This window comes from Zingiber officinale, chromosome 6A (genome assembly GCF_018446385.1).
Source record: "Zingiber officinale cultivar Zhangliang chromosome 6A, Zo_v1.1, whole genome shotgun sequence".
NCBI classification, from domain to species: Eukaryota; Viridiplantae; Streptophyta; class Magnoliopsida; order Zingiberales; family Zingiberaceae; genus Zingiber; species Zingiber officinale.
In genome coordinates, this window is record NC_055997.1 from 147,530,817 (window position 1) to 147,554,354 (window position 23,538).

The 23,538-nt window shown below is 35.5% G+C and overlaps 4 protein-coding genes across 5 annotated transcripts; 3 read left to right on the forward strand and 1 right to left on the reverse strand.

The window, feature by feature from the left end:
• The first annotated feature begins 3,563 nt into the window (after nucleotides 1-3,563).
• On the forward strand, nucleotides 3,564-4,280 carry LOC121995456. Its single transcript, XM_042549191.1, has one exon. It carries the CDS (start codon nucleotides 3,564-3,566, stop codon nucleotides 4,278-4,280), a length of 717 nt encoding a protein of 238 aa, XP_042405125.1.
• A 378-nt stretch (nucleotides 4,281-4,658) lies between these two features.
• LOC121998615 (molybdate-anion transporter-like) lies at nucleotides 4,659-8,822 on the reverse strand. 2 transcript variants are annotated; one of them, XM_042553600.1, is made up of 8 exons: nucleotides 8,545-8,822; nucleotides 8,251-8,395; nucleotides 7,990-8,158; nucleotides 6,571-6,841; nucleotides 6,215-6,480; nucleotides 5,904-6,119; nucleotides 5,537-5,645; nucleotides 4,659-5,011 (listed from the first exon to the last, which is right to left on the reverse strand). In XM_042553600.1, the coding sequence occupies exons 1-8, from the start codon at nucleotides 8,693-8,695 to the stop codon at nucleotides 4,950-4,952; spliced, it is 1,389 nt and encodes a 462-aa protein (XP_042409534.1). In that variant the 5' UTR covers nucleotides 8,696-8,822; the 3' UTR covers nucleotides 4,659-4,949. The 2 variants fall into 2 exon arrangements, with proteins under 2 accessions (XP_042409534.1, XP_042409533.1); XM_042553599.1 differs by having other exon boundaries at nucleotides 4,659-5,023.
• Nucleotides 8,823-9,130: 308 nt separating this feature from the next.
• On the forward strand, nucleotides 9,131-10,912 carry LOC121998616 (probable 6-phosphogluconolactonase 4, chloroplastic). The gene is made up of 3 exons (XM_042553602.1): nucleotides 9,131-9,555; nucleotides 9,637-9,772; nucleotides 10,314-10,912. The coding sequence occupies exons 1-3, from the start codon at nucleotides 9,179-9,181 to the stop codon at nucleotides 10,794-10,796; spliced, it is 996 nt and encodes a 331-aa protein (XP_042409536.1). The 5' UTR covers nucleotides 9,131-9,178; the 3' UTR covers nucleotides 10,797-10,912.
• A 6,577-nt stretch (nucleotides 10,913-17,489) lies between these two features.
• Nucleotides 17,490-19,040, forward strand: LOC121998617 (B-box zinc finger protein 20-like). The gene is made up of 3 exons (XM_042553603.1): nucleotides 17,490-17,789; nucleotides 17,892-18,344; nucleotides 18,429-19,040. The coding sequence occupies exons 1-3, from the start codon at nucleotides 17,604-17,606 to the stop codon at nucleotides 18,723-18,725; spliced, it is 936 nt and encodes a 311-aa protein (XP_042409537.1). The 5' UTR covers nucleotides 17,490-17,603; the 3' UTR covers nucleotides 18,726-19,040.
• The last annotated feature ends 4,498 nt before the right edge of the window (nucleotides 19,041-23,538 follow it).

The window sequence follows — 23,538 nt, forward strand, 5'->3', positions numbered from 1 at the left end:
AAACATATTTGCGTGCCTCTTAACGAACACGTTCACGATCATCTAAACGAACAAGTTCACAAGCTCATGAATCAAATATTATTAAGCTCGAGCTTGATTCAATAATGTTTTCGAACTCGAAATCAGGCTCGACCTCGGCTCGTTAACTTAATCGAATAAACTCGAACAAATTTTTTTTCGAGCTTGACTCGTTTACATCCCTATTTTTATTAACTTGAAGTTAAGCACTTCACTAGATATAATAGATAAGCTTTTTTTCTAATTGTAACACCAAACTAAGGGTAAATTATCCTAAACTCCCTGCATACAAACTCAACTTCCTTCTCGAAAAAATTTATTCTCACTCTTTTGTATGTAAACTTTTCTTTGCTCCAACTCTTAATTATTCTTATTTTTTTGGGTTAAAAAAGTCTGATATAATTCCTCTTAAATTTAATATATTTAAATTAGAATATAATATATTTTATATAATTCCTCTTAAATTTAATATATTTAAATTAGAATATAATATATTTTATAATAAATTGAGCACATTCTTTTTTTGCATGATTAATTAATATATACTTGATAATATATTATATTTTAATTTAAATATATTAAATTTAGGAGGAATTATATAAAATAAGACTTTTTTTAACAAGAAAAAAAAAACTAAGAATAAATTTAGGAAGAATTATACAACTCATGTTTATTAACCCGTGGTACATTTAATTCAAATCCAAATCTTACATTAATAAATAGATTAATTATAACTCGTACACAATCCATTTATATTAATTGATTGATCCATTTAATTAAATGAGTATCTATTTTAAATTTAATGTGTAAACTATATGGTAATAATTTATAATGCACAGTGAAATAATAATTTATATTATCTTAACTTATGGTTTATATATAATATTTGTAATTTACATATTTATAATTTATATAATTAATTAATATACTTAAATATAAGTGAGGTCAGCCCAACTCGCCGTCTTGAGTCCAACATAAATAAAGTCGAATATAGGCCACGTATGCAGTTCAACTTGAATATATATTAATAAATAACAGCTCGTAGGTAAAGGTTTAAATTATTAAATTATGTCGGATGATTTTAAAGTGATATCTATTTTTTATTTTATCCTTAATTGATTGATAAACAAATTAATAGAATAATTTTTTTAAAAAAAAAATTCTATTTATGCCGAGATTTTAAATAAATCAGTCGACTAATAATAAATTATTTTTATTTTTATATATTTTTATATTATATTTTTATATAATAGTTTACGCATTTATTTTTGTATCAATTGTCTAAAATTATTTGATGAATCAAAAAATCTCGGATTGATATGAAAATTAATTCGTATCTGTTTATCTAATTTTCCTGATTATATATATATATATATATATATATATATATATATATGCTCTCAAACCTAACTTTAACTCAATATATTTAGAGCAGTTATTTTTAACATGAATTAGATTTTTTGAACATATCTATTTTTAAAAAAATCATTGCTCTCAATATATTGTGTCAAATTAATGTTTGAAGGCATGAATATAAACAAACATATATGAACTAGTTTCGTAAAAATTCAAAGTTGTTTGATCTATTAATCGATTTGGGACAAAATAATTCTCCTAATTATATCTATGTCTGTAAACATCAATTGACTCAATCTATTGAGAACAATTATTTTTTGAACATAAATGTGTTCAAAAAATTATCACTCTAAATATATTTGATCAAATTGATGTTTGAGAACATGTATATATTTAGAAGAACTAGACAAACTTATAGAAACTAGTTTCATGTCAAAACTAGAACATTTGTATTTTATCCAAAATCGGTTGATGGACTAAACAATTTTGGATTGATATGAAACTAGTTCTTATGTGTCTGTCTAATTCTTTTGATTATATATATGATCTCAAATATCAATTTGAGCTAATATATTGAGAGTAATGATTTGTTGAACATGAATTAGATTTTTCGAACATATTCGTGTTTAAAAAATCATTGTTCTCAATATATTTGGTATTTGAAGGCATAAATATAATCAATCGATTGATTTTTATTATCAGTCGATTAATTTGCTCGAAATTTCAGCACGGATAGAAATCGGTTCAACTAGTTTTAAAAAACAAAATAGAAATCGATTCAATTAATTTTTTATCAGTCGACTAGAGGTAAAACGAAAAGTGGATACGTGATTAAGTCATTTTAAAATTACCTGATGTGATTTGACGATTGATCCATCCATTTAATAATTTTCGTAGTATCTGAAAATCTCTCTTTTTAAATTGATTACATAAATTTATACTCCGTGGTATCACTGTCGTATTAAAAATTAAAATCTCACTCTTTTTAAAAATCCCTCTCTACTATCATAAATCTTTCTAATAACTTTTTGTTTTATGTCTTGAGTTATAATACATTTCTATCTATAAATTTAGAGAGTCATGATATGATACAGTAGAAAGATGTCTAATTATCATTCAAATTATAACACATTTGTAAGGATTTTTCTCCAAATAAAAATGGCAACCAAGGGAGCAAGCTTCTAGGCCGCTCACTTTATAACATATTTCTCTCTTATCTTTATTTATAATTTCATTTATTATATATTACATTAATTAATATTTATAATTATATTAATATTTTAAATTTTATACATTTATTTATATAAAAATAATAATTAAACAAAACTAAATAAAAAGTTTATTGATAAAATTTTTATACATTTATTTATAAAATATTACATAAAATATAAAATATCAGATAATTAAGTGCTTTAAAATTAATAAATTATTCTTTATATATAATTTTATTTATAGAATAAATAAAAGAATATGTCGGCCCCATATTTTTATGTAAATTACTATAAAATATATATATATATATATATATATATATATGGATATTTTAGATATTTCATCCAGATTTCATATCTCATGTCAATTCAAAAGAATGTCTAACTTCTACGCACATTATTGCGAACTTTTCCGATTTATTCTAATAGTATATATAAAAAAAAATTTAGATCAGATCGGTTATCCCGAATTAGTGGGTTTCTCATTTTATCTCCTGAACTATGACGTAACAAATTTGTATAATTTTTTTTTTAAATGAGACATGCGAATAAAAAATATTGAACTTTTTAGCCGTCCGTCAGAAGTACTTTTCGATTAAATTGTATGGGACTTGACTAACACCTAGAGAACTGAGCACAAATTTTTTGGACCACTTTTTTATGATCCAGGAATGTGTTACTCGTATTTGTGGTCGGATCGTGATCGCGACCCGACCGTAAATTGTTGCGATCTCTTTTTGGGTTTATCGTCTCCACCAAATTATAGTTTTTGTTCGGAACGGGCGGCCGGAGGTCATCCGGAGGCCTCCAGTGGTGGATAAGTGGTCAGGTTACTGGGCGCCGAGCGAGGATGTCCTCCGGACGGCCTCCGGTCATCCGCTCCAAACAAAAACTATAACTTGATGGGGACGATGAACTCAAGAAGGGATCGCCACCATTTGTGACCAGATCACAACCACGATCCGACCGTAAATACGAATGACACATCCTTGGATCACAAAAAGTGGTCCAGAAGATCCTGCCTCGTTGCCCTTCTCGCTGCCATGTACCCCACTCAACTCCTCCACCCTCCACCCCATTCTGCTTTCCTCCCTGTCCTTTCTGGGCAGAGATCTTCTGGTCCAAGATCCCTGGACCACCACCGATCCCCTGTTTATTCATTGGTTGGATGAACTGGATCCCACCTATTTAACAGGTGAGGTCCAGTTCATCGAACCAATGAATGGACAGGGCCTCTTTTGGTCCAGAGGATCTGGCCTCGTCCTCTCCGCAGATGCTGTCAAACCCCAATCCACTTACCCCGCCAAACTCCCCCTCCGCCCCTCCTCCTCCTCGCTCAGCCACCTCTACCTGCCTCCTCGCTGCGCGGCCGCATCCACCGGCTACGCCGCCGCCCTCTTAGATGTTGCCTGCTGCGACGGAGTGCTCGACTTCATCGAGAGGGATGTGAGGCAGCTCCTCCGGGGCCTCCGGGCGATCCAGGCTTTGGGGGAGAGGGCGAAGGGGAAGGTGGTGAGGAGGGTGTCGGAGGGCGGGGGGTTCTACCGGAATCTAGTGGTGCTGGTGAGGATGCTGGTGGCAAAGGGGAAGACTCGGCTGGTGGAAGAGGTGATGGAGGAGATTGGGAGAATCTGCGAGGAGATGAGGGGCACCCACGCGGTGGTGATGCGGGCGAATGCGAAGATGGAGCAATGACGGCTGCAGAAGATCGCCGGAGAAGTGTAGGAAGCCAAAGGGGAACCACCGAGGTCATGCCAAGACATGTTCGTTTGGTTGTTGCCTGAACCCTATTTACTCTTTTCTTTATCACTGAACTCATGTGCACTTCACTCTTCAAATCCTATCTTCAATTATAATTTCTTGATTCACGAATGAATATTGCTCTTCATTAAAATATTATGGCGTCTTGTTTATGAAATAATTACTGGATGTAAACATGCAACTTTCTGAGATTGAGAATCTTGGATGGCAATATAAAGCCTTTTTAAAAAAATGTTTAGCTTGTAGAAAATATTGCAATCATCTTTAGTATCTCCTCAAGTAGAAAATCAAATATAGGAGTATCAATATGAATTACTGAATCTGAAGACTTACAATATTGATTAATTTCGGATGTTGATGAACTCTACAAACTAGAAACCGAAGTTTGAGTAAAGAAGATACAGAAGGAAGTAGCAAATTGATTGGTAATTAAAAAACACTAATCAGGAATCGACTAATTAGGCAGTACAGAGATACTAGTAAAACTTTGCAGTTTTAATAAGAATCTAGGGTGAACCTCAATATGAAGTCTTTGCGTATCTGTTGTTCTGATCACTGCAAATACATTGTTGCGTTTGTCTTTCAAACCCCACCTTGTCTTCATCAAGTGTTTAGTGGCTCAGCCTCACCGTCTCTTTCCTTCACGGAAGTCCAATCTGGAAATTCTGCACAGAATACTAGTGATGATTTGAATGAGGGAAACAAACATATTGCTAAAATAACATCTCAAATATTATTCTCTGATATGGGCTGAGGGGATGAAGTTCATAAGATAAGAACACAATAGAAAGGTAATTAACAACAAGTTAATTAGTTCTTCTAAGGTGGAGGTCACAAGTGTGTTAAAAACTTGTGCCAATTTGCTTGTGTCACCAGTTAGCAATGTTTATCAAACATTTAGGTGAATCCACACTAGGAATAAGATTGAGGTTGTTTATTTTTTATGATTATAGCCATGTTGCTTTTCTGGTCCATCTCAAAATATATACAGACAAGAAGTGAGCTGATAATCCTGATTTGTTGTATATATGATTCCACTGTTTTGCTGAAAACTTCAAATCTTAGTAAATACTAGTAATGTAAACTTCAATGTCAAGAACATTAGTTATATTTGGAGATTATGCTGAAAATTCAAATGTCTATAAATCCAATTCATTAAGAGAGGACAACTTGGAGATGTTTCATCTTACTTGATCTGTGGGCTTCAGCAACCTTCATCAACCTCCTTTGTAGAATTGCAGCGAGGAAAAGGAAAGCAGTGCACATGCCGAACATGACAGTCATAGGGAATGCACTAACCTGAAAATTGGCACTTAACAATCATTATGATGTGATTCCTCAATTTTACAGATGAAGACAATTACTACAAGTAATATAAGCATAGACGCTTTAGTTGACTTTTGAGTCAATGAACTTAGTAATCAATCAAGACTTTCGCAGTAATGATACCAGAAAATAAAAGGATCATAAACCCTGAATTATAATTTGAGTGCAAATACTAAATTTTTGTGGAGAATATGCTGAAATTGGGAGGAAAAAGGTTAATTGGAAGCTTACATTGTAAAGAATAATGCACACAAATATGTTCAGTGGAATGCGGAAAAAGTTCATGATTGTACTCCTAGCCTCCTCAGGAATGTACTGGGATCTCATTTTCATAATGGACGGCCAAAATATTCCAACACACGCTTCAAATGTACAGAATCCAAAGAGCTGAATACAACCCCCAAGAGAAATGCTCCCGCCTTTGACTGTTGACGGCGTTATTAAGGACTGTAGGAAAGCAAAGATCAAATCAAAACATCTGAATGCAAGTTGGAAAGAGAGTGGAAGAAAAAAACAGAAGTAGGCTAATAACAAGGACATACATTTGTAATAACTGGTAGGAGGAGAGTGACGGCAGATATAGCAAATACAAGCTGCATGTAAGATTCAACTTTTGGTACTGCACGGGCTAATAGACGAGATGCTATGGAGCTACCTAACATCGATGAGAGCATGAAAGTGGCAAAAATGAAACCATGAGGAATGTCCTCATCATTTGGACTCAAAGCAGGAGTCCAAAGGAAGACAAACGTATACATGGAACCCTCAAACAGGGACTGTATTGCACCCAGTAAAGCAATTTTCTCATCTGCAAGAACACAGCAGACCTCAACATCATACTTTTGAGGTGGTCATATTGATATTTCCTTTAAATACTGAATTGAACTACAATACTAACCAGAAGAAATAGCTGATGCAGCAACCTTAAACTGGGTCAATAAATCTTTGCTTTCAGAAGCATCCCCATAGTTCTCGGTCCATGTTGATAATATAATCGCCATGCCCATTGCGAGGAAGCAAGCAGCAGCATCAAAGGGAGCAACAGGTCCCAAACCCAAGTTATCTGTCAGTAAATTAGCAAAGAGACCAGATATAATGGCAACTAGGCCATTGCCAAGAAATATGGCCTTCGAGAATGTTATGGACAACCATTGTGGCTCAAAACCCCTCTGCATCATCATAATAAAAACATATGAGAAACTAAACAAGTTATGAAAGACACATGCTAACCAAATATAATACTTCTAACTTGTATAAATTCTACTTACCCGTTGATCAAGCACCAAGCAGAAGTTATCTTAGATAAACAGAGTGGAGTTTGTTAGGAAGAACACAACCAATTGAAATTTACAAAAGGAGGTTCAGGTTCTTAGATTCACTGCTCAGTTTCTTACTTATGGATGTGATACTGATACATGTTGCATAAGCCATCACTATTATCAAGTTGTGTTTATCCCAACTATTTGGAGTTAGCTACATGGATTTTATTTCTATGTTAAGTTCTATGCAGATTATATCATTAGTAATATTTGAATTAAATTTTATTCAATTGATTATTTTTTTATTGGAATTTGTTTGTAACCCTGACTTTTTCATTTTAAAAATTGATTTAACTCTTTTAACTATAAAACTTAGTGGTTGTAGTTTAACATATTCATATCATGCCAATTTTCCCTCTTATTTTGATATGCTGGAGGTACATGTCAGGGTCAGAATTTTTTGTGCACATATTAAATGATAAACATTATTTTAAAATATTGCATATATTTAAAAGTCTAAATGCCCGGATCAAGATAATGTTCCTCATTATATATTGTCCTAGTTGAGGTTGATCCTAAATTTCCTAAAGAAGTTCATAATTTACAATCCTAATTTTTTTTTTTGGACGGACTAAGCCCTAAGCAGATCCGTCTCTGTTTGAATTATTCCCATTTGATTTAAGTTTTCAATTAACTCTGACACGGTCTATACCTCTGAAACGCAATCATTCATAAAATTATCTTTGGATGTCTTGTTGTGTGTGCGCTAAGCAATGTCATTCGCGTCATGTTCCTTCCTTTCTTTTTTAGTCACTTTACTTCCTTTTTGCCTTATAGAATCAACAAATAAATTGACTGACTAGTAGAGCATAGACTGGATGATTCTGTTGTTAAGAGAAAACATTCTGACTGTAACAGGAGATCCAATCAAAGAACAGTCGCAAAGGGTTCATAGATGAATTCCAACTAGTAAATGCAAATCGCATCAGCTTACACGGGAAAAAATTGACAAAAAGGCAAACATTTTTATCGAAAAAAAAAGTAGTGACTTGAATAACCTTGTTGTGTTCTGCAACAAGCCATGACTCGAATGCAGAAAACAGGAGCGACGTGGCGATCCCTCCTAAAACTCGTCCCAGCATTAAGACCTTGTATTGCGGCGAATGCTTGGTGATGCAGCTAAGGATGTAGGTGATACAGTAGGTCACAGAAGCCCTCTTCCGACCCCTGTAATTTTAAACACAAAACGCTTAGAGATTAATTCGCATCGCAAACGGGAAAGAAACACTAGATCGGCCCCAATTTGGGAGAGCGCTCACTGTTTGTCAGCCAGGGAACCCACAATGGTACCGAACAGCATGGAAGATCCGAATCCGGCAATGAAGAGGCGGCCGATGTCACCCTTCCCGTAGCCATACGTAGTGTAAAGGTAGTAGACGTAGGGTCCCTGCAGCCAATCTCCAGCTGCCCCCAACAAAAGACAGAAATCATTGTGAAACAATCTAGCGCGTGGAATGAAGAGTGAGATCTGGTCCTAACCCGATGGGAACAGATCAGATCTGCACATTGCTGCAGGTGCGAAAAGATGCAGAGGAAGGGGAAGGAGGGCTCACCCATCATGAGGGAGTAGACGAGGAGATAGTTGTTCTTGAAGGAGTTGAAGGCGGAGGAGGTGGCGGCGCGATCGCGGGTGGTCTTGCTGAGCTCCAGGGAGGCCACCACCGCGGCGAGCCCGCCAAAGAGAAGCCAGTAGAAGACCTCCATTCTCGAGCGCCTACGCCGAAGAAGAAGAAGAAGAAGAAGAAGAAGAATGAGCGAAGGGGAAGTGGAGTGGGAGCGGAAGCGATGTGAGATCGGCTCCTAAATCGGCGTCGGTGATGCGACGGATAAATGAGTAGATAAATATAAAATAATAAATAATAAATAAAAATTAAATAAGAGAAGATTGCAAAAAAACAGGTGTATTTTTATTTTTATTATCATTAAAAAAAGTCTTAATTTTTTTAATATATATATATATATATATATATATATATATATATGTAATTTTTGGCTACGTTGTTTATGACGTCTTAAATTTTTAGAAAGTTCTAATTTATTTTAAATTCATCACGTGCCCAATTTTATTTATTATTTCTCGTAGAAAACGTAGTTTGATCTCCTTTTCTCCTACCGTCCATCTTCATCTCAACGGAGTTAAATGAATCGGCAACCTAAATCAGGCAATCTCAAGAGCTCCGCACTATAATGGCTGCCCCCGTCTCGTCTGCCGCACTTAGCTACGCCATCCTCCGCCGGCAGCCGTCGCCGATCTGTAGTTTTTCGGCGACTTTCTTGCTTCCTTTGTCATCGGCAACGCTAGATCAGTCGAGGAGGGTTTCTCTCTCCTCCGTCTGGCCGAGTCAACTCCGATCTCGTCGCAGGTCGTTGTCCTCGCTTCCTGCTATGGCTTCCGAAAAAGCTCTTGGTTCGAAGGGGAAGCAAGGCTTGATGGTCTTCGACACCGAGGAGGAGCTCTCCGCATCGCTTGCGAAATATACGGCGGAGCTGTCGGAGAAGTTCATCCGCGAGAGGGGTGCCTTCACTGTTGTCGTATCCGGTGGATCACTCATCAAATCCCTCAGGTATGATGTTCAAATTTTGATTGATTCGACTTCTAAGATCTTGGTTTGTCGGATTTGTTGAAAAAAAAGCCTCTTTCATAGGAAATTGACGGAATCTCCTTATTTGGAAACGATCGACTGGGCAAAATGGCACACTTTCTGGGTGGATGAGAGAGTGGTCCCAAAGGATCACGAAGATAGCAACTATAAACTTGCATTTGATGGATTTTTGTCTAAGGTACCAGAATTCTAACAAAAGTATCGCTATTGATTTATGCAAAACATAACTTCCACATTAGCCATTCTTATTGACCAATTACTCTCAGGGAGAAAATGTTTAACCTATAAGGTTCGCGTCTTCTTCTTCATGGTTATTGCTTGAATTCTTTGATTGAAGCTTGAAGATTATCCGCGTTTGGTAGTTTTATGTTTCCTACAAATGTGGGAATTAAATCAAGTAATAATAATTTGTACATTTACGTTGGTTAGTCCTTGGCATAAAGATACAAATAATAAAATTTATCTGTTTTCTTTGCTCACTTTCTTAAACATGGATTAATGATATACTTTCTATGACTATTTTCTTCATCTTCAATGTACAAGAAGTCTTTATTGATGTGAAGAACTTAAGTATTGCTCTTTCTCTTGTTTCTTCTAAAGTAGCTCATTTGTGATTATATCTTGTTATTGTTCTTGGAGCATCATGACTGTATAACAACTGAACCTATTGTTTTACCTGTAAGTATTGCACTGGAATCAGTTTATCTTACAAATGACAGGTCCCAATTCCACCTGATCAAGTCTGTGCTATCAATGATGCCTTATCAGCCCCAGGTGCAGCTGAAGACTATGAGACTGCTTTGAAGCATCTAGTCAACATTGGTGTGGTTGTCAAATCAGCATCTGGTTATCCAAGATTCGATCTCATGTTATTAGGAATGGGACCAGATGGTCATATTGCTTCTCTCTTTCCCAACCACCCTCTCCTTAATGTGACAGATAAGTGGGTTACCTTCATAAAGGACTCTCCAAAGCCACCACCAGAAAGGATTACATTCACTTTACCTGTAATCAATTCATCTTCTTATGTTGCAATGGTGGTTGCTGGAGCTGGGAAAGCTGGTGTTGTTGGTAAAGCTCTGGGCAATGAGAAAACCGCTGATTTGCTGCCTGTTGAGATGATTTCCCTTGAAGATGGAGAGTTGACATGGTTCGCTGATAATGCAGCAGTCTCAATGCTCCCAGATAAGCCAAGCCTGTAGACACTTAATGTATGCTTTTGATGTTCCATTTATCTGGATAATGATCTGGGAAATCATTTGTCTAGATAATTCCAGATACTTTTATTTTGAGAATCTAGTTATGATTTGTCTTTTCAGTGGTTTCTAAAACTATCTTACTTTCCTGGATATGGTTTGGTATTCTTATGAATAAGATAAAGGGACATACAACCCTACATAAATATCTACCAAAATATTTTTTTATCAGCGAACAACTTATGAACTCAGCTAAAATCAAGTTTCCTCACGGTGTTCAAGTTTCTTCTATATTCAAGTTCTACTTGCCTACTTGCTTTATAACTTAAGGAATAGATGTTTTTGAGGGTTCTTTGGTGGCTTAGTGCAGAAGTAAAATTGTTCAATTGCTAGGTTATCCCTGCTTGGTCATTGAAAACTACTCTGTTAGTGTGTGGGGAAGCCTGATTCTTTTGCATCTGCACCAACTCTATGATATCAAAGTCTCGTATTCCGACTGCCTTCTTTTTAAGAAATGGAAATTGTAAAACAAACTATTGAACTAGTTGATATGATGAATGTTCCTGGCAATGATTTGAACTGATAGGTAAAGGGTGTCGGCTTAAATATTACATATTTACTGTGCTGTTGAATTATTTCTTGAGTGTTTCTCTTACATCACCTTTTAAGATCAAATAATACGAAATCATTCTCACCAATTATCCTATCGGCTTTTCCACTGATAATCATATGGATCGCTAATTTTATGGCCCAATGTGCCTTGTCTCAATACTTCCTTCCTAGAGATACATTCATGAAACTATGCAATTTCTAGGGTACACTAGTAATTAGCTACTACATAAGCATGCTGCTGTCAACTTTGCAACTCACCTTTTTGCCACTGTCCCTTTCTTTCTTTCATATAAATTGACGGGCTGAACAGGAATTAACAAAAACTAATTGGTTTCTCTTAAAAATATAAATTAACCTTCTTCATGGTTAGTATTTGTTACTAAAGGAGGAAGAAAAAGGAATTTCTATTACTTACTGGTACGCATGAATATTTGCATTGAGGGAGGATACATCTTGATTAATTGTTCGCATGTGGAGGCATCCATGAAAATTTCCATCACCCTGTGCAATAGGTCAGACTGAGTTTATTTCCCCTTGAAGAGGTAGGATTCTCAGTTGAGAGTAAGAAGCTACTCTTCCATAATTGCAGAAGAGAAGAAAAGGGCTCCATTTTTACTGGACATTAGTAAAAGGGCTATAACAAACTGACAGTGCCCAAGGTTTAATGATTATATTCATTCAATAGTACATATCTGGAAGAGGCTTTGTGTTTGACTGAGTCTGATAAGAAGAGTTGTAATATTGTGCTACTTGAGTGCCAATATCTCAACATGTTTTGGTTTTTTCACTGTGGTGGTATCACACTATGCTGTTGACAATTCAAATTTTGAAATTACTAAACATTTAAAGTAAAGGTCTTTCGATTATATTGTAGCACCTGAGTTGAGCTTTCATAGTATTGTTGAACCAAGTAACATCGAACCTGGGGCGACTAGCCTAGCCCCACGGAAGTTTTCCACCGGCTGCTAGGATAAATCGGGAAACGCTCGCGGCGAGCTATTGTTGAACCAGCTTTCATAGTAGATAACATTAAAAGTGGCACTCATGATCCTTTCTTTTAGTTTAATGATAGTTGCTATGACATGAAACTAAGGATCACATTAGGGCTTTCTTCAAGGTGGTTTCTTCTATTATCTTATCATTTAAGCTTGCAAATTCTACATAATGATATTGATATTTGTATTTGTAGGCTTTGCACGCAGCAGAAAATTTGTTTTTCATTGGAAGAAACTTGGTGTGCAAGTTTTGTTAGGAGATCAAATCTTTTTTGCTTAAGTTGTTAGGTCTGTGTGATATATACTTAGTTTTGCTAATTTATCTTCTTTGAAGCCATCATTTTTTCCGGAAAACTGGAAAAGATGCATGGTGCCTTGTCATTCTTCAGTACCACAATAATCTAAATGAACTTTTGTGTGTGTGTCTTTTATCTTGTTGAGGACATGGGAAACACACTCAAACACAATGATGGCATCAGGCCAAACCCTTGTTCAAAAGGTTTGATTTTGATTCTTCCAGCTCCATCATGCTTCATATGAACTATTTTATTATGCCTTGTGTGTCGGCCAATCAATTGCACAGAACTTAAATAGTGAGCTTTCTTTAATTCCATGACCACTAATGCAATTCTTAAAGAAGTCCTACACTGCAATTTCTTGATTAAATGGAATATTTGGCATTGTATTTATCAAGAATTGACTCTGAAATTATTTCCTTTTGATTGGCACTCTCAAAATGTTCACCTAGAATATGTTACATACCATCTTTAAGTTCCAATCTTTTTTCTGTTTTACATAATCCAATCCATCAAGTAGATACATGATAGAGGAGAGATGAAAATGCTTCATGATGAATTATGGAGACCTTAGGCAACGAAACCTGTGATGCAGATCTTAGACACTAAAGCAATGTTCTGTTGTAATCCTTTCTGTATTTACTCTACCCTTATTAATTACTCAAATTCAATTGTGTTCTATAGGTCTTACTAGTTCAACTGCATTATATGTGTTTCGATAATCCTTAATTTCCATCATTTAATGCATGAGAATGTTATTAGTTATAGTAAAAAGGTGATTATGCTTATCTCAGGTGCCTCTCATAGTCCGTCTCCAGGTTATATGAAGGGAGGTAAATCACGGGGTAAGTTTATATCCGACCGCTTGAGAATATTATTGGTAAAACATTTTTAGGAGGAACAATAAAGGACCAGCTTTCTCACTAACATAGCTCACAAATTGGATGATCTAGGTTGTTTATGAGTATACAAATGAGCTTCCATGGCTAATACACATGTGATTGGATAGCAATCAGCATGAGGTCCAAGAATTGTCAGGTGATATATTTCTTCACTAGGCGACTACAGCGAGTACCTATGGCAATTGAAGCTATGCCAGTAAGGAGCATTCCCTCTCCAATTTCACTGAGGTTCATCGACACTTTTCCTATCGAATCATGAGGTTGGTGGATCCTCTCATCCTCAAAGTGGTCTCTATAACACTACAACTCGATATTTCTTATGTTTGCTCTTCCACTGTCACGAGATCAAACAAGTGTTTGATCCCTCACACTGAATAGCATTGAGCTTGCTCGATGTAGCAGTGTTAGTTAAATTGCTACTCCTGTTAAAAATATTACAAGACTTCTTTCCAAGCCAAGGCATGCCTCCCCAAAAGTTGCACTTGTTATTGTTTTCATAACTCATCCTCGCTTTCGATATTGATTTCTTTTGGAGTTCGCTAAAGAAACAAAAATTGAACACGAGGTGAGAATTTCGGGCATTCGTCGATGAGATGCCCATCCATGAGTACTTGTAACTATCAACATGTCCCCCCATCGCTACCTCAACCCATAAAGGAATCACATGTTTCATAATCCCTTCCGTCTCGCACACGATGTTTTGATTTTGATTCGATCCTCGCTTTAAAAATGTATTCCTATCTCATTTTAATGCCGGCCAAAACTCATGATTTTTTTTTTTATTCCTTTGTGTATCTTACTTCTATCAATACATATGTTCTTCCTTTCCCACCTTTTGTTCATACAAAAATATGTGAAATGTAATTAATTTTCTTTTCTAATAAAATTAACTAATCTTGCATTTTATTTAACTGCTTAAGTGACAAGATGGTTAGTTTAGTGTTATGGGCGCTGGCAACATCCGGCCTCGGTCGGCGGCGACATGCACCCCATTTTTATTAGTTTTTCTTGAAAACACCCCTGTAAATTATTGAATTGAGTAAATCCCAAGAAAAGTTTTGAGACTTTTCCGAGATTGCACCCTATTTATCATGAAAAGGGTCTCCACCGCTCCTTAACAAAAGTTATCTGATGCTCCTTATTTGATAGTCGATGGATTATAAATTATCCTTATGATTTATGTTTTTTTTCATATAATCTGAAAATAAATTATGAAAAATATTAGTATAATCATTTTTTCTAACCATTACATTAAAAATATTATACGTCCACTATCTATACTATATCCAGGAGGTGACATCCTACTAAAAATCAAAATATCCATGAACTATTGTTTATTTGGAGGGATAAGAAATATAAGAAGAAGGAACATGCACAAGTTCTTAGAATTAAGTCAGGTAGAATTTTTTTTCGAAATATTACGTAACTAAGGGATACTTGACTTTTAGATCATCTACTATGAGCACATTTTAATTTATTCTACCAATAGAAATTTATAAAATCGGACTAGGATTTAGTGTTGTCTACTCCATATTTTTTTTATTTTTTATTTTTTAAAATTAAGTTTTGATGGGTGCATTAAGTAAAACTTTGACTAAATCAAAATAATTGACCAAATCAAATTAATTTAATATTTAAGATTTTTTTATTAAATATAGTAAATTTTTATTGAAAAGTTTTAATTTTTTTAAAAATAATTTGAGTATCAATGATTCGATTAGATTTATTCAATTTTGCAATCCAAGATTTAAAAAACAATTAATTCTTGCGATTTCGAAATAATCGGTTTGCAGTCCTAGATCTAACGTTGGCTAACTGAATAAATAAATATCATTTCTTAATAATAATAAACAATTGAAAAGGATTGACTGATATCTTACGCTTTTGACTCTTGATTTTTTTGTGTTGGATATTTGGATGTGCCCATGCTGTGGGACAACAAATGCAGATGCCCATGCTTATTAAATGCAGTCAAAGTAGTCTAACAATATTACACACAACAACATCATAATTCAATTCAACTTATTAACTCAATATAAAAATATAAAAAAAAATAGTAATCGTGGGAAAAATATGATTATATCATATATTAATTTGTGATTTTTCTTTTTTGTTAATTTATGTATCTTGGATTCAATTAGTCACGAAGTGAACGAATCTGACTTCACAGATCAACCATAGAATAAATTTGAAAAGCATAGAGCATCTACATCAATTACCTTATCTAATAATTTTACCCTAAAATTTAAATAGGATAACTAAAAATTCTCTGCATTAGTTACCCTATCCATTTCCTAAATTTAGATTTGATGAATAGTGATTATCTAAATTTAGGGAATGAAACCTCTACCCTAAAAATAAAATAATATTTCTTTTTAATCTCTCTCCTTCTACTCATTCAATAAATATAATAATAAAAAATAGAAGAAAGAGAATAAAATAATAAAAAAAATAAGGATCATGAAAATTTTAAGGTATTTGATGTAGTGTGTAGTGAAAAGTGATTATCTAAATTTAATAAAGTGGAACATCTACCCTAAATTTTAGATATAGTAATAGAGAAACTGATGTGGATGCTCATCGTATGGTGATTTAAATTTTTTGAATGTTTAAAAATACCCAATGCAATCCGTTGTATGGGAATAAAAATGAAAATCTACCTAATTATATGGGTTTGGTTGATTCTTATAAATTTAGAAATTATTCCTAAATTATTATTTTTATGAGTTTAATTGATTCCCATAAATAGTAAAATTATTCCTAAATTGTCATTTTCAAATCCACAATTCAAACATTTTTTTTTTATTATCATTTTATTCCCTCATTCCCAAATACCAAACATTCCTTTAGAGCACACATCAATTTCTCTATTATTATATCTAAAATTTAGGATAAATGACTCATTTTATTAAATTTAAATAATCATTCTTCATTACACACTACATCAAATACCCTAAAATTTCTAATATCCTTAATTTTTTTTATTATTTTCTTCTCCTTCTTTTATTTTTTTATTATTATATTTATGGAATGAGTGGAAAGAGAGAAATTGAGTGGAAGGAGAGAGATTAAAAAGAAATTTTATTTTATTTTTAGGGTAGAAGTTTCATTCTCTAAATTTAGAGAATCACTATTCATCAAATCTAAATTTAGGGAATGAATAGGATAACTGAGGGAATGGATAGGGTAACTGATGCAGAAGGTTTTTAGTTATTCTATCTAAAATTTAAGGTAAAATCTTTGGATAGAGTAGCTGATGTAGATGCTCTTACTTATCTTGTAACACCGGGTTTAGGGTTTAATGTCATCCCTTCGGTGCTAATGGTGAATTTAAATTGGGTCAAGTGGAAAGGCCCAATAAAGGCCTTAAAAGCTTGTTAGGCCCACTTGCACCGTAACGTTGAGGGCTTAAATAATTTAGATATTATTTTTTTATTCACTTAAAAAAATTAATTTGTGATGGTTGACTTGCAAATTACTCTTACCAAATTTTAAGTATTTTTTCTTTATTAAAGATTTATTAATCTATGTTATTAAACAACATTAATTATAATAAAGACATACTTAATTGCAAATCCAAACTTAGACCAATTGGTAGGACAAGGTGTGAACCGCTAATGTGATGTCCAATCGCTTAATTGAACGAATAAAAAATATTAAAATATTAAAATTAATAATTAATAAATTCGTTTTAAATATGTAAAACTAATAATTTAATAAAGCTAAACTTTTGAATGCTGTTTTAGTTTTTTACTCCGCCCCTTTAAAATATCAAAAAGGGTTTCGAATACTTTTGGGAGTTTTTCATAAAGTAAGTTATTTCTAAAATATCAGGGGTGAAATTCGAATTGTTGCAACTTGTGATTTGCGAAGCTGGCAAATTCCGCCGCATAAATTCTAACAAAAGCCTTCTTCTTCGTTCCGATGCTTCCAAAACACAGCTGAAATCGCCGGTGGTAGCCCTCTGCTCTGGCTAACTCCTCCGCCACGGCCTCGAAGAGCCGCCCGATGAAGATACTGTGCGACGTGTGCGGCCAAGAGTCGGCCTCGGCGTTCTGTTGCGCCGACGAGGCCGCCCTTTGCGATGCCTGCGACCGCCGGGTCCACCGGGCGAACAAACTCGCCGGCAAGCACCGCCGCTTCTCCCTCTCCGCGCCCTCGGCCCAGTCGCATCCCCTCTGCGATATCTGCCGGGTCTGCCCAAGCTTCGATTTTGATGCTTCGTTGTGGATCTGCCACGAAAAAGTTTGGATTTTTATTTATTATTATTCAGTTCTTTGGATTCGGGAATTGCAGGGGAAGCGAGCGTTCTTGTTTTGCCAAGAGGATCGCGCGATTCTTTGCAAGGATTGCGACGAGTCTATCCACAGCGCCAACCATCTCACCATGAAGCACAATAGGTTCCTCCTCACCGGCGTCCGTCTTTCCCCGGCGCCGATATCCTCTTCTTCCTCTACCGAGCCGGAGTCGGAGGCGACGCCGGCTAAAGATAGTGCTAAAACCGCCGTTCCGGTGAGCGACCAAAACAAGATCTTGATGGCCAACTCTTCCTCCCCCACCACCGCCACCACCACCAGCTGCAGTACCACCAGAAGTAGCGCCGCCAGGCCCGCGACTGCATCCACCACCGTCTCCGCCGCTACTACCAGCAGCATCTCGGAGTACCTAACCAAGATGTGCCCTGGATGGTGCGTCGAGGACCTTCTCGTCGACGATGCAGGCGGCGTTTCGGTGGAGGATTTCGCGAAGGTCCGTGAACTCCCTTCCTCTCTCTTTCCTCTCCGTCTCCCGAGACACTAAAAATTGCGTCTTTTTCTTCCTATCGTCGCGCAGGGTAACGAGTTGCTCCCGTTCCTGGAGCCGGATCTGGACGGCGGCGCGCAGGAACCGACGGCGGATGACTTCCCAGTGTGGGCGGCGCAGGTGCCCCAGTTCCCTTCGCCGTACTTCTCCCCCGCCGGCCTCGGACACCGCCAGACGTGGCACGCGAACAAGGAGGCAGGTGCCACCTACCAGCGGGCCGCGGAGACCGTGTCAGAGCAGGGGAGCGAGGACATATTCATGGTGCCACAGATTTCCCCTGCGCCTACTCCCAACAAGAGGGCGAGACGCTCGCTCTGGCACTGCTGAACCGCCGCCCATTCGCCTCACCTCGTCGGCGCCTCTGTTCCCAGCACCTCCGAAAAGCTTTGATTTTCCAGAATAATTTAGTGTAATCTTTTGCAGCGAGAGGTTTCTAGTTGGCTGGAATTCCAGATTTCCAAGATCTTATCCAGTTCACGAATTGATATCTCAAGGCTGATGAACTTCTGATGTGATCGGTCAGCATCTGAATCCATCAAACAAGAAAAAAGCTTGTAAAAAAATTTCTTGTAAGATAGACCTTACGCAGGATCGACTAGAACATTTCTCGAGCTTCAATGATGATAACTTTGTTGTTGTTTTTTTTTTTTTTTTCAATTTCTCTGTCTCCCCAATTTTCATTTTCATAGGTCCGATAATTGTTATGCCATCCGGACATTGATGATAATAGTCACGATGATCAGTTTTTTTAATGACAAGCTAAAGGTCAACCCATAACGAACATTGATTGAGAAATGTGAAAAAAAGGTCAATAAGAATCTTACTTACAATCTAGTGGATGAGCTATTGAACTAGGCATTTAGTTGGTTTCGAGTTTGTTGGTTGATTCGAACTAGTCGAGACGCCTCAACTGAATCCTTTACTTCTTGCAATAGCATTTACAGCTCCAACAGAATGGTTGCCGTTGGATATGTTTTCACGTTTTAGTATCTATCTACCCAACTTCGCGCTATTTTACCATCAATTTGTTACCTCAAGCGGCCTCGCCAGGCTATCGTTATCACGGCGCCAAGTCATCGTCGGTTCCTTCCCGGAGATATCTCATTCATGTCTTGATGAAGGGACCTGGAAAGTTAGATGTGAACCTACGAAATTGCGTCCTTGAATCACCATCTTTGGGCATCAATGCTTAGATTCTGTCTGATGAACTACCTTCTAAGAGTGTCTTTTAGTAATGTTCTAGTTCTTAATTTGTTTGGAACATCTTTAGCCATGCTCATGTTCTTACATCTTCTAACACATTGTTAGATACCTTTCTATCAGGTCCATTTGCTGATCGACTGTCTTTTCCACAACCGACTACCTTGCGGGACTTGATTTTGCCAGCTATGTTCAGATAGGAGTGTCTAACGAAAGACTACTAATCGAATATAGTTTACAATGAAAATTAAGCAAAGTATTCTTTTGCTTTAACTTAAGCTAATTGGATCAAATTTCCATTCTCAATTCATTCCTTGAATCAAACATAGAATAATTATTTGAACACAAATTTGCATACAAATCCTCTGATGCTATACAAAGATCTGGTGTAAACATGTTGCGAGGCAAAACACACACAAAATGGGTCGGGTAGCTGCCACTGATACACGACATCAAGTGTGATCATAATAGAAGAGATGTGCACCACATAAAGGATGATCACTGTTCCAACTTTATGCTATTTCCAATAGGCCATCAGTCGTATTTTAGATAAACAATTTGTTAACAAATGGATGAACTTCAGTTTGTTACCTGTTTCATAGAAATATGATCTCCTGAATTGTCACAGCACTTGGTAAAAGCAATTTCACAAGCCCTCCAAAATGATGGTTGTTTTCTAATTAGTGCGGATCCAGTCAAAAACTGCATATTATAGTCAATTGCAGTACAAATTAGGTGATGTAGATAAATGGAAAAATATAGTGGGTCAAACTTAATAGAGGATTTGACAAAAAAAAAAAAAAATGGATAGACAACGAAATCAGAAAAAACAGGAGCCCAACTTGACAGAGAAAGCAAAAAATTTTGCACAGTTAGTTAGAGAAGGGATTGTTCTCGTGTTACTTGATGTAATAGCAAGATCCCTAATTTGATTTGGCTTGTTCTCCTTTTTTAGGTGTGTAAATTAGTATATCTAACTCTATTAAAATTACTTTTTTTTTAATTTATTTTTGCAATCCAAATATCCAACTCTTATGGTCCGACTAATCCTGAAAATAACTAGTCCAACCCCACGGAAGTTTCCTATCTGTCACTGAGATAAATCGAGAAGCACAGATGAATCTTAGCGGAAGGCTTAGCGTCACAAGTAATCCGAACTCAAGTATAATGTGCCCGGGATGAGAATCGAACCCTAGTTGCGCCTATCCCACCACTTAATATCATGCCATAGCCCTATGCGCTAAAATTATAAAGAGAGAATGCAACCCTAATTAATAGGTTTGCATTATTCTAATTAATTTCATGTCTTTTTTTTTTAGTTACTGCAAGATATTTAACTTGTCAAATCGAATAATCCTGGGATGATATGTTCGATCCCATGGAAGTTTTCTAGTAGCCACTAGGATAAATCGAGAAGCGTTCATGGAGGTCCATCAAAACGGCCAACATTCTTAGGTCCGTTTTTCACCGGAGGAAATATACCTACCGTGTGCCACAGTTGAGATTTAAATCTTAAATCTCTTGGTTATTTGTTGACAGACCTAACCATTGTACCATTACCTAGGGGCAATTTCATGTCTTTCTTGATGCTAGTGTCTATATCCATTCTATTATACTATTGAGTTTGATTTACTATAACATCATCGAATGCATTTCATCAATTTGTATGGCATCATCGCATTAATTGCAATATTCCCTGTTCAGGTGTTTCTTTTGGAAAATATAAAGTCCATGTCTACTTCCACTCTATGGGTTGATTTGTCAAATTCATGGAATAAGATATTAATTAAATCTACAAATTTGGCATCTAACGTCAAATATGTAGAAATAAAGGTCCATAAGAGTTGAGCACAAATTATGAGGTCAAAAGCAATCATGTGATACTTGCACCAGACATTTTTCCAAAGTTAGGTAAGGCATATATATGACAACTAGAAATTATAAGTTCCGTCTATTTGTAATAACCTTTGTACACTTGAGAACAAGAAAATAGCTATTTGTCATAGGATTGAAGGTTTCTTGGCAAAATATGAGCAGGCATTAAAACATCCATTTAATCCAATAGGAGCTCAGTGTTACAACTGCCTTTGCTTATATATATATCAGGTTCTAAAGAAATACAATTATTTGACTAACACACTTCCATATCGATAATTGGTACTTGGGCAAGTTTAGTGCATAGTTGATACTCTAATACCTAATCCAGTGAATTCATAGATATTTGAAATTTTTGTATACATAGATATTTGAAATTTTATATTCTACTTTTGATCAGTTATAATTGTATACATAGATATTTGAAATTTTTGTAAAAACAATAAGTTTTGCTTGTTATTTATGCATAAGTTTTTGTAAAAACAGAATTTAAGTTTTGCTTGTTATTTCTGAAAGCTGAAATACAAAAGCAGTCACATTGTGACCTAGGAACTACATCTTAGAATGCTGCAACAGAATGGATGTGTCTCATTGAACAAAATGGCATTTCCTCATACCACAATATCCTAAAGCATTGAATGTCTAGGTCTGGACAGCTATGTTAATCCTGTGAGCACATTAAGATTCATCGGAAAATCATTATAGTGTGCATTGTACATTCAGTTTGTTTTCAGTGAATTGTCTACTATTTATGATTTTGATGGACGAAGAACAGTCATGTCAACACTAATGGTTGTTGGTGTGGACCAATGTGAATTGTATTCTAAAGCTTTACTAATTCCAGAGAATTGATATCTATTTCCAAACTAGATGAAGCTGAATAAAATTGCAAATGAAGAACTCATAATGAATAAGCATTACAAGAATGAAAAAGTATACAAATCAACTTATTTTCACTTTAAGTGATAAGTGAAATTATTCCAAACAATGTTAGAACTTATCTATAATACTAAATAAAATCTTATATTGGGATGATTGTGATCATTCAGTACTCACATTTTCTATCCATGCCATCTCTACCATGTAGTTTGAGCATTTCTCCTGTGAATGAAAATTGAGGAATAAGATTGAATGACAAAACTTAGAAAGGTCAATGAGAAATTGAATAAGGAAACAAGAAATCATTATTTACATTTAATACATCAACTGCATACAAAACTTAGAAGCTATCTTATCGGATTCTGCACTTACAAGAATTAATTAGATAGCTGTATGGCCAAGAACTAACTAACAATCTGGCAAGTAGCCTAGTTGCTAGGGCCTTTGTAATTATTGATGGATCTTGGATTTCTACCTCAATGCCATGGCAAGCCTCTAGTATGTGTTCAAAAGACCATGCATATAAGAGCTATCTAATATTTTAAAAATAAAGCATTTTTAATTGTGCAAAAATATTTTTGGAAATCAAAGGGATATGAAATATTGCAAGGTGTATCAAGATGAAAAGGGAAAGAACAACTGAAGTTTGTAATTGAAAAAGTTAGCATGAATTAACATATACAATAAAAGATTTATCTGAAAGACTGACACAAATGAGGCTGTTAATAAATACGGAACAGATCTGTTAAGACAGATGGAATTGCTAAACTTAACTAATACATTGTTTTAGGTGACAAAACATGCAAGGAAATCAATATACAGAAAATAAAAGAAATAATAAATGGACAATTCTACCAATAACCAATACGTGACATTTTGGACAAAGAGATCACTAACCAAAATCAAAGGGTAGTATCATTAAGTGATAACCTATTCTTAATTCCTTTTTGTCAAGGTTCCTCTTCTCTTAATTCATAAACTATGCTTTTGTGCTTAAACTTATGGTACATCAAGCATGGCTTAGCCAGTTTGATATGTCCTAATGCTTTTATTTTACCTCATGATTATCAGATATCTTTAAACATGATAGCCCTATCAAAGAGAGTATCTTGTGTATGCAAGAATTTGATATTGCTATCATAATAAAAAAAATTATAATTTCCAGGCATAAAAGCCATTGTCTCAT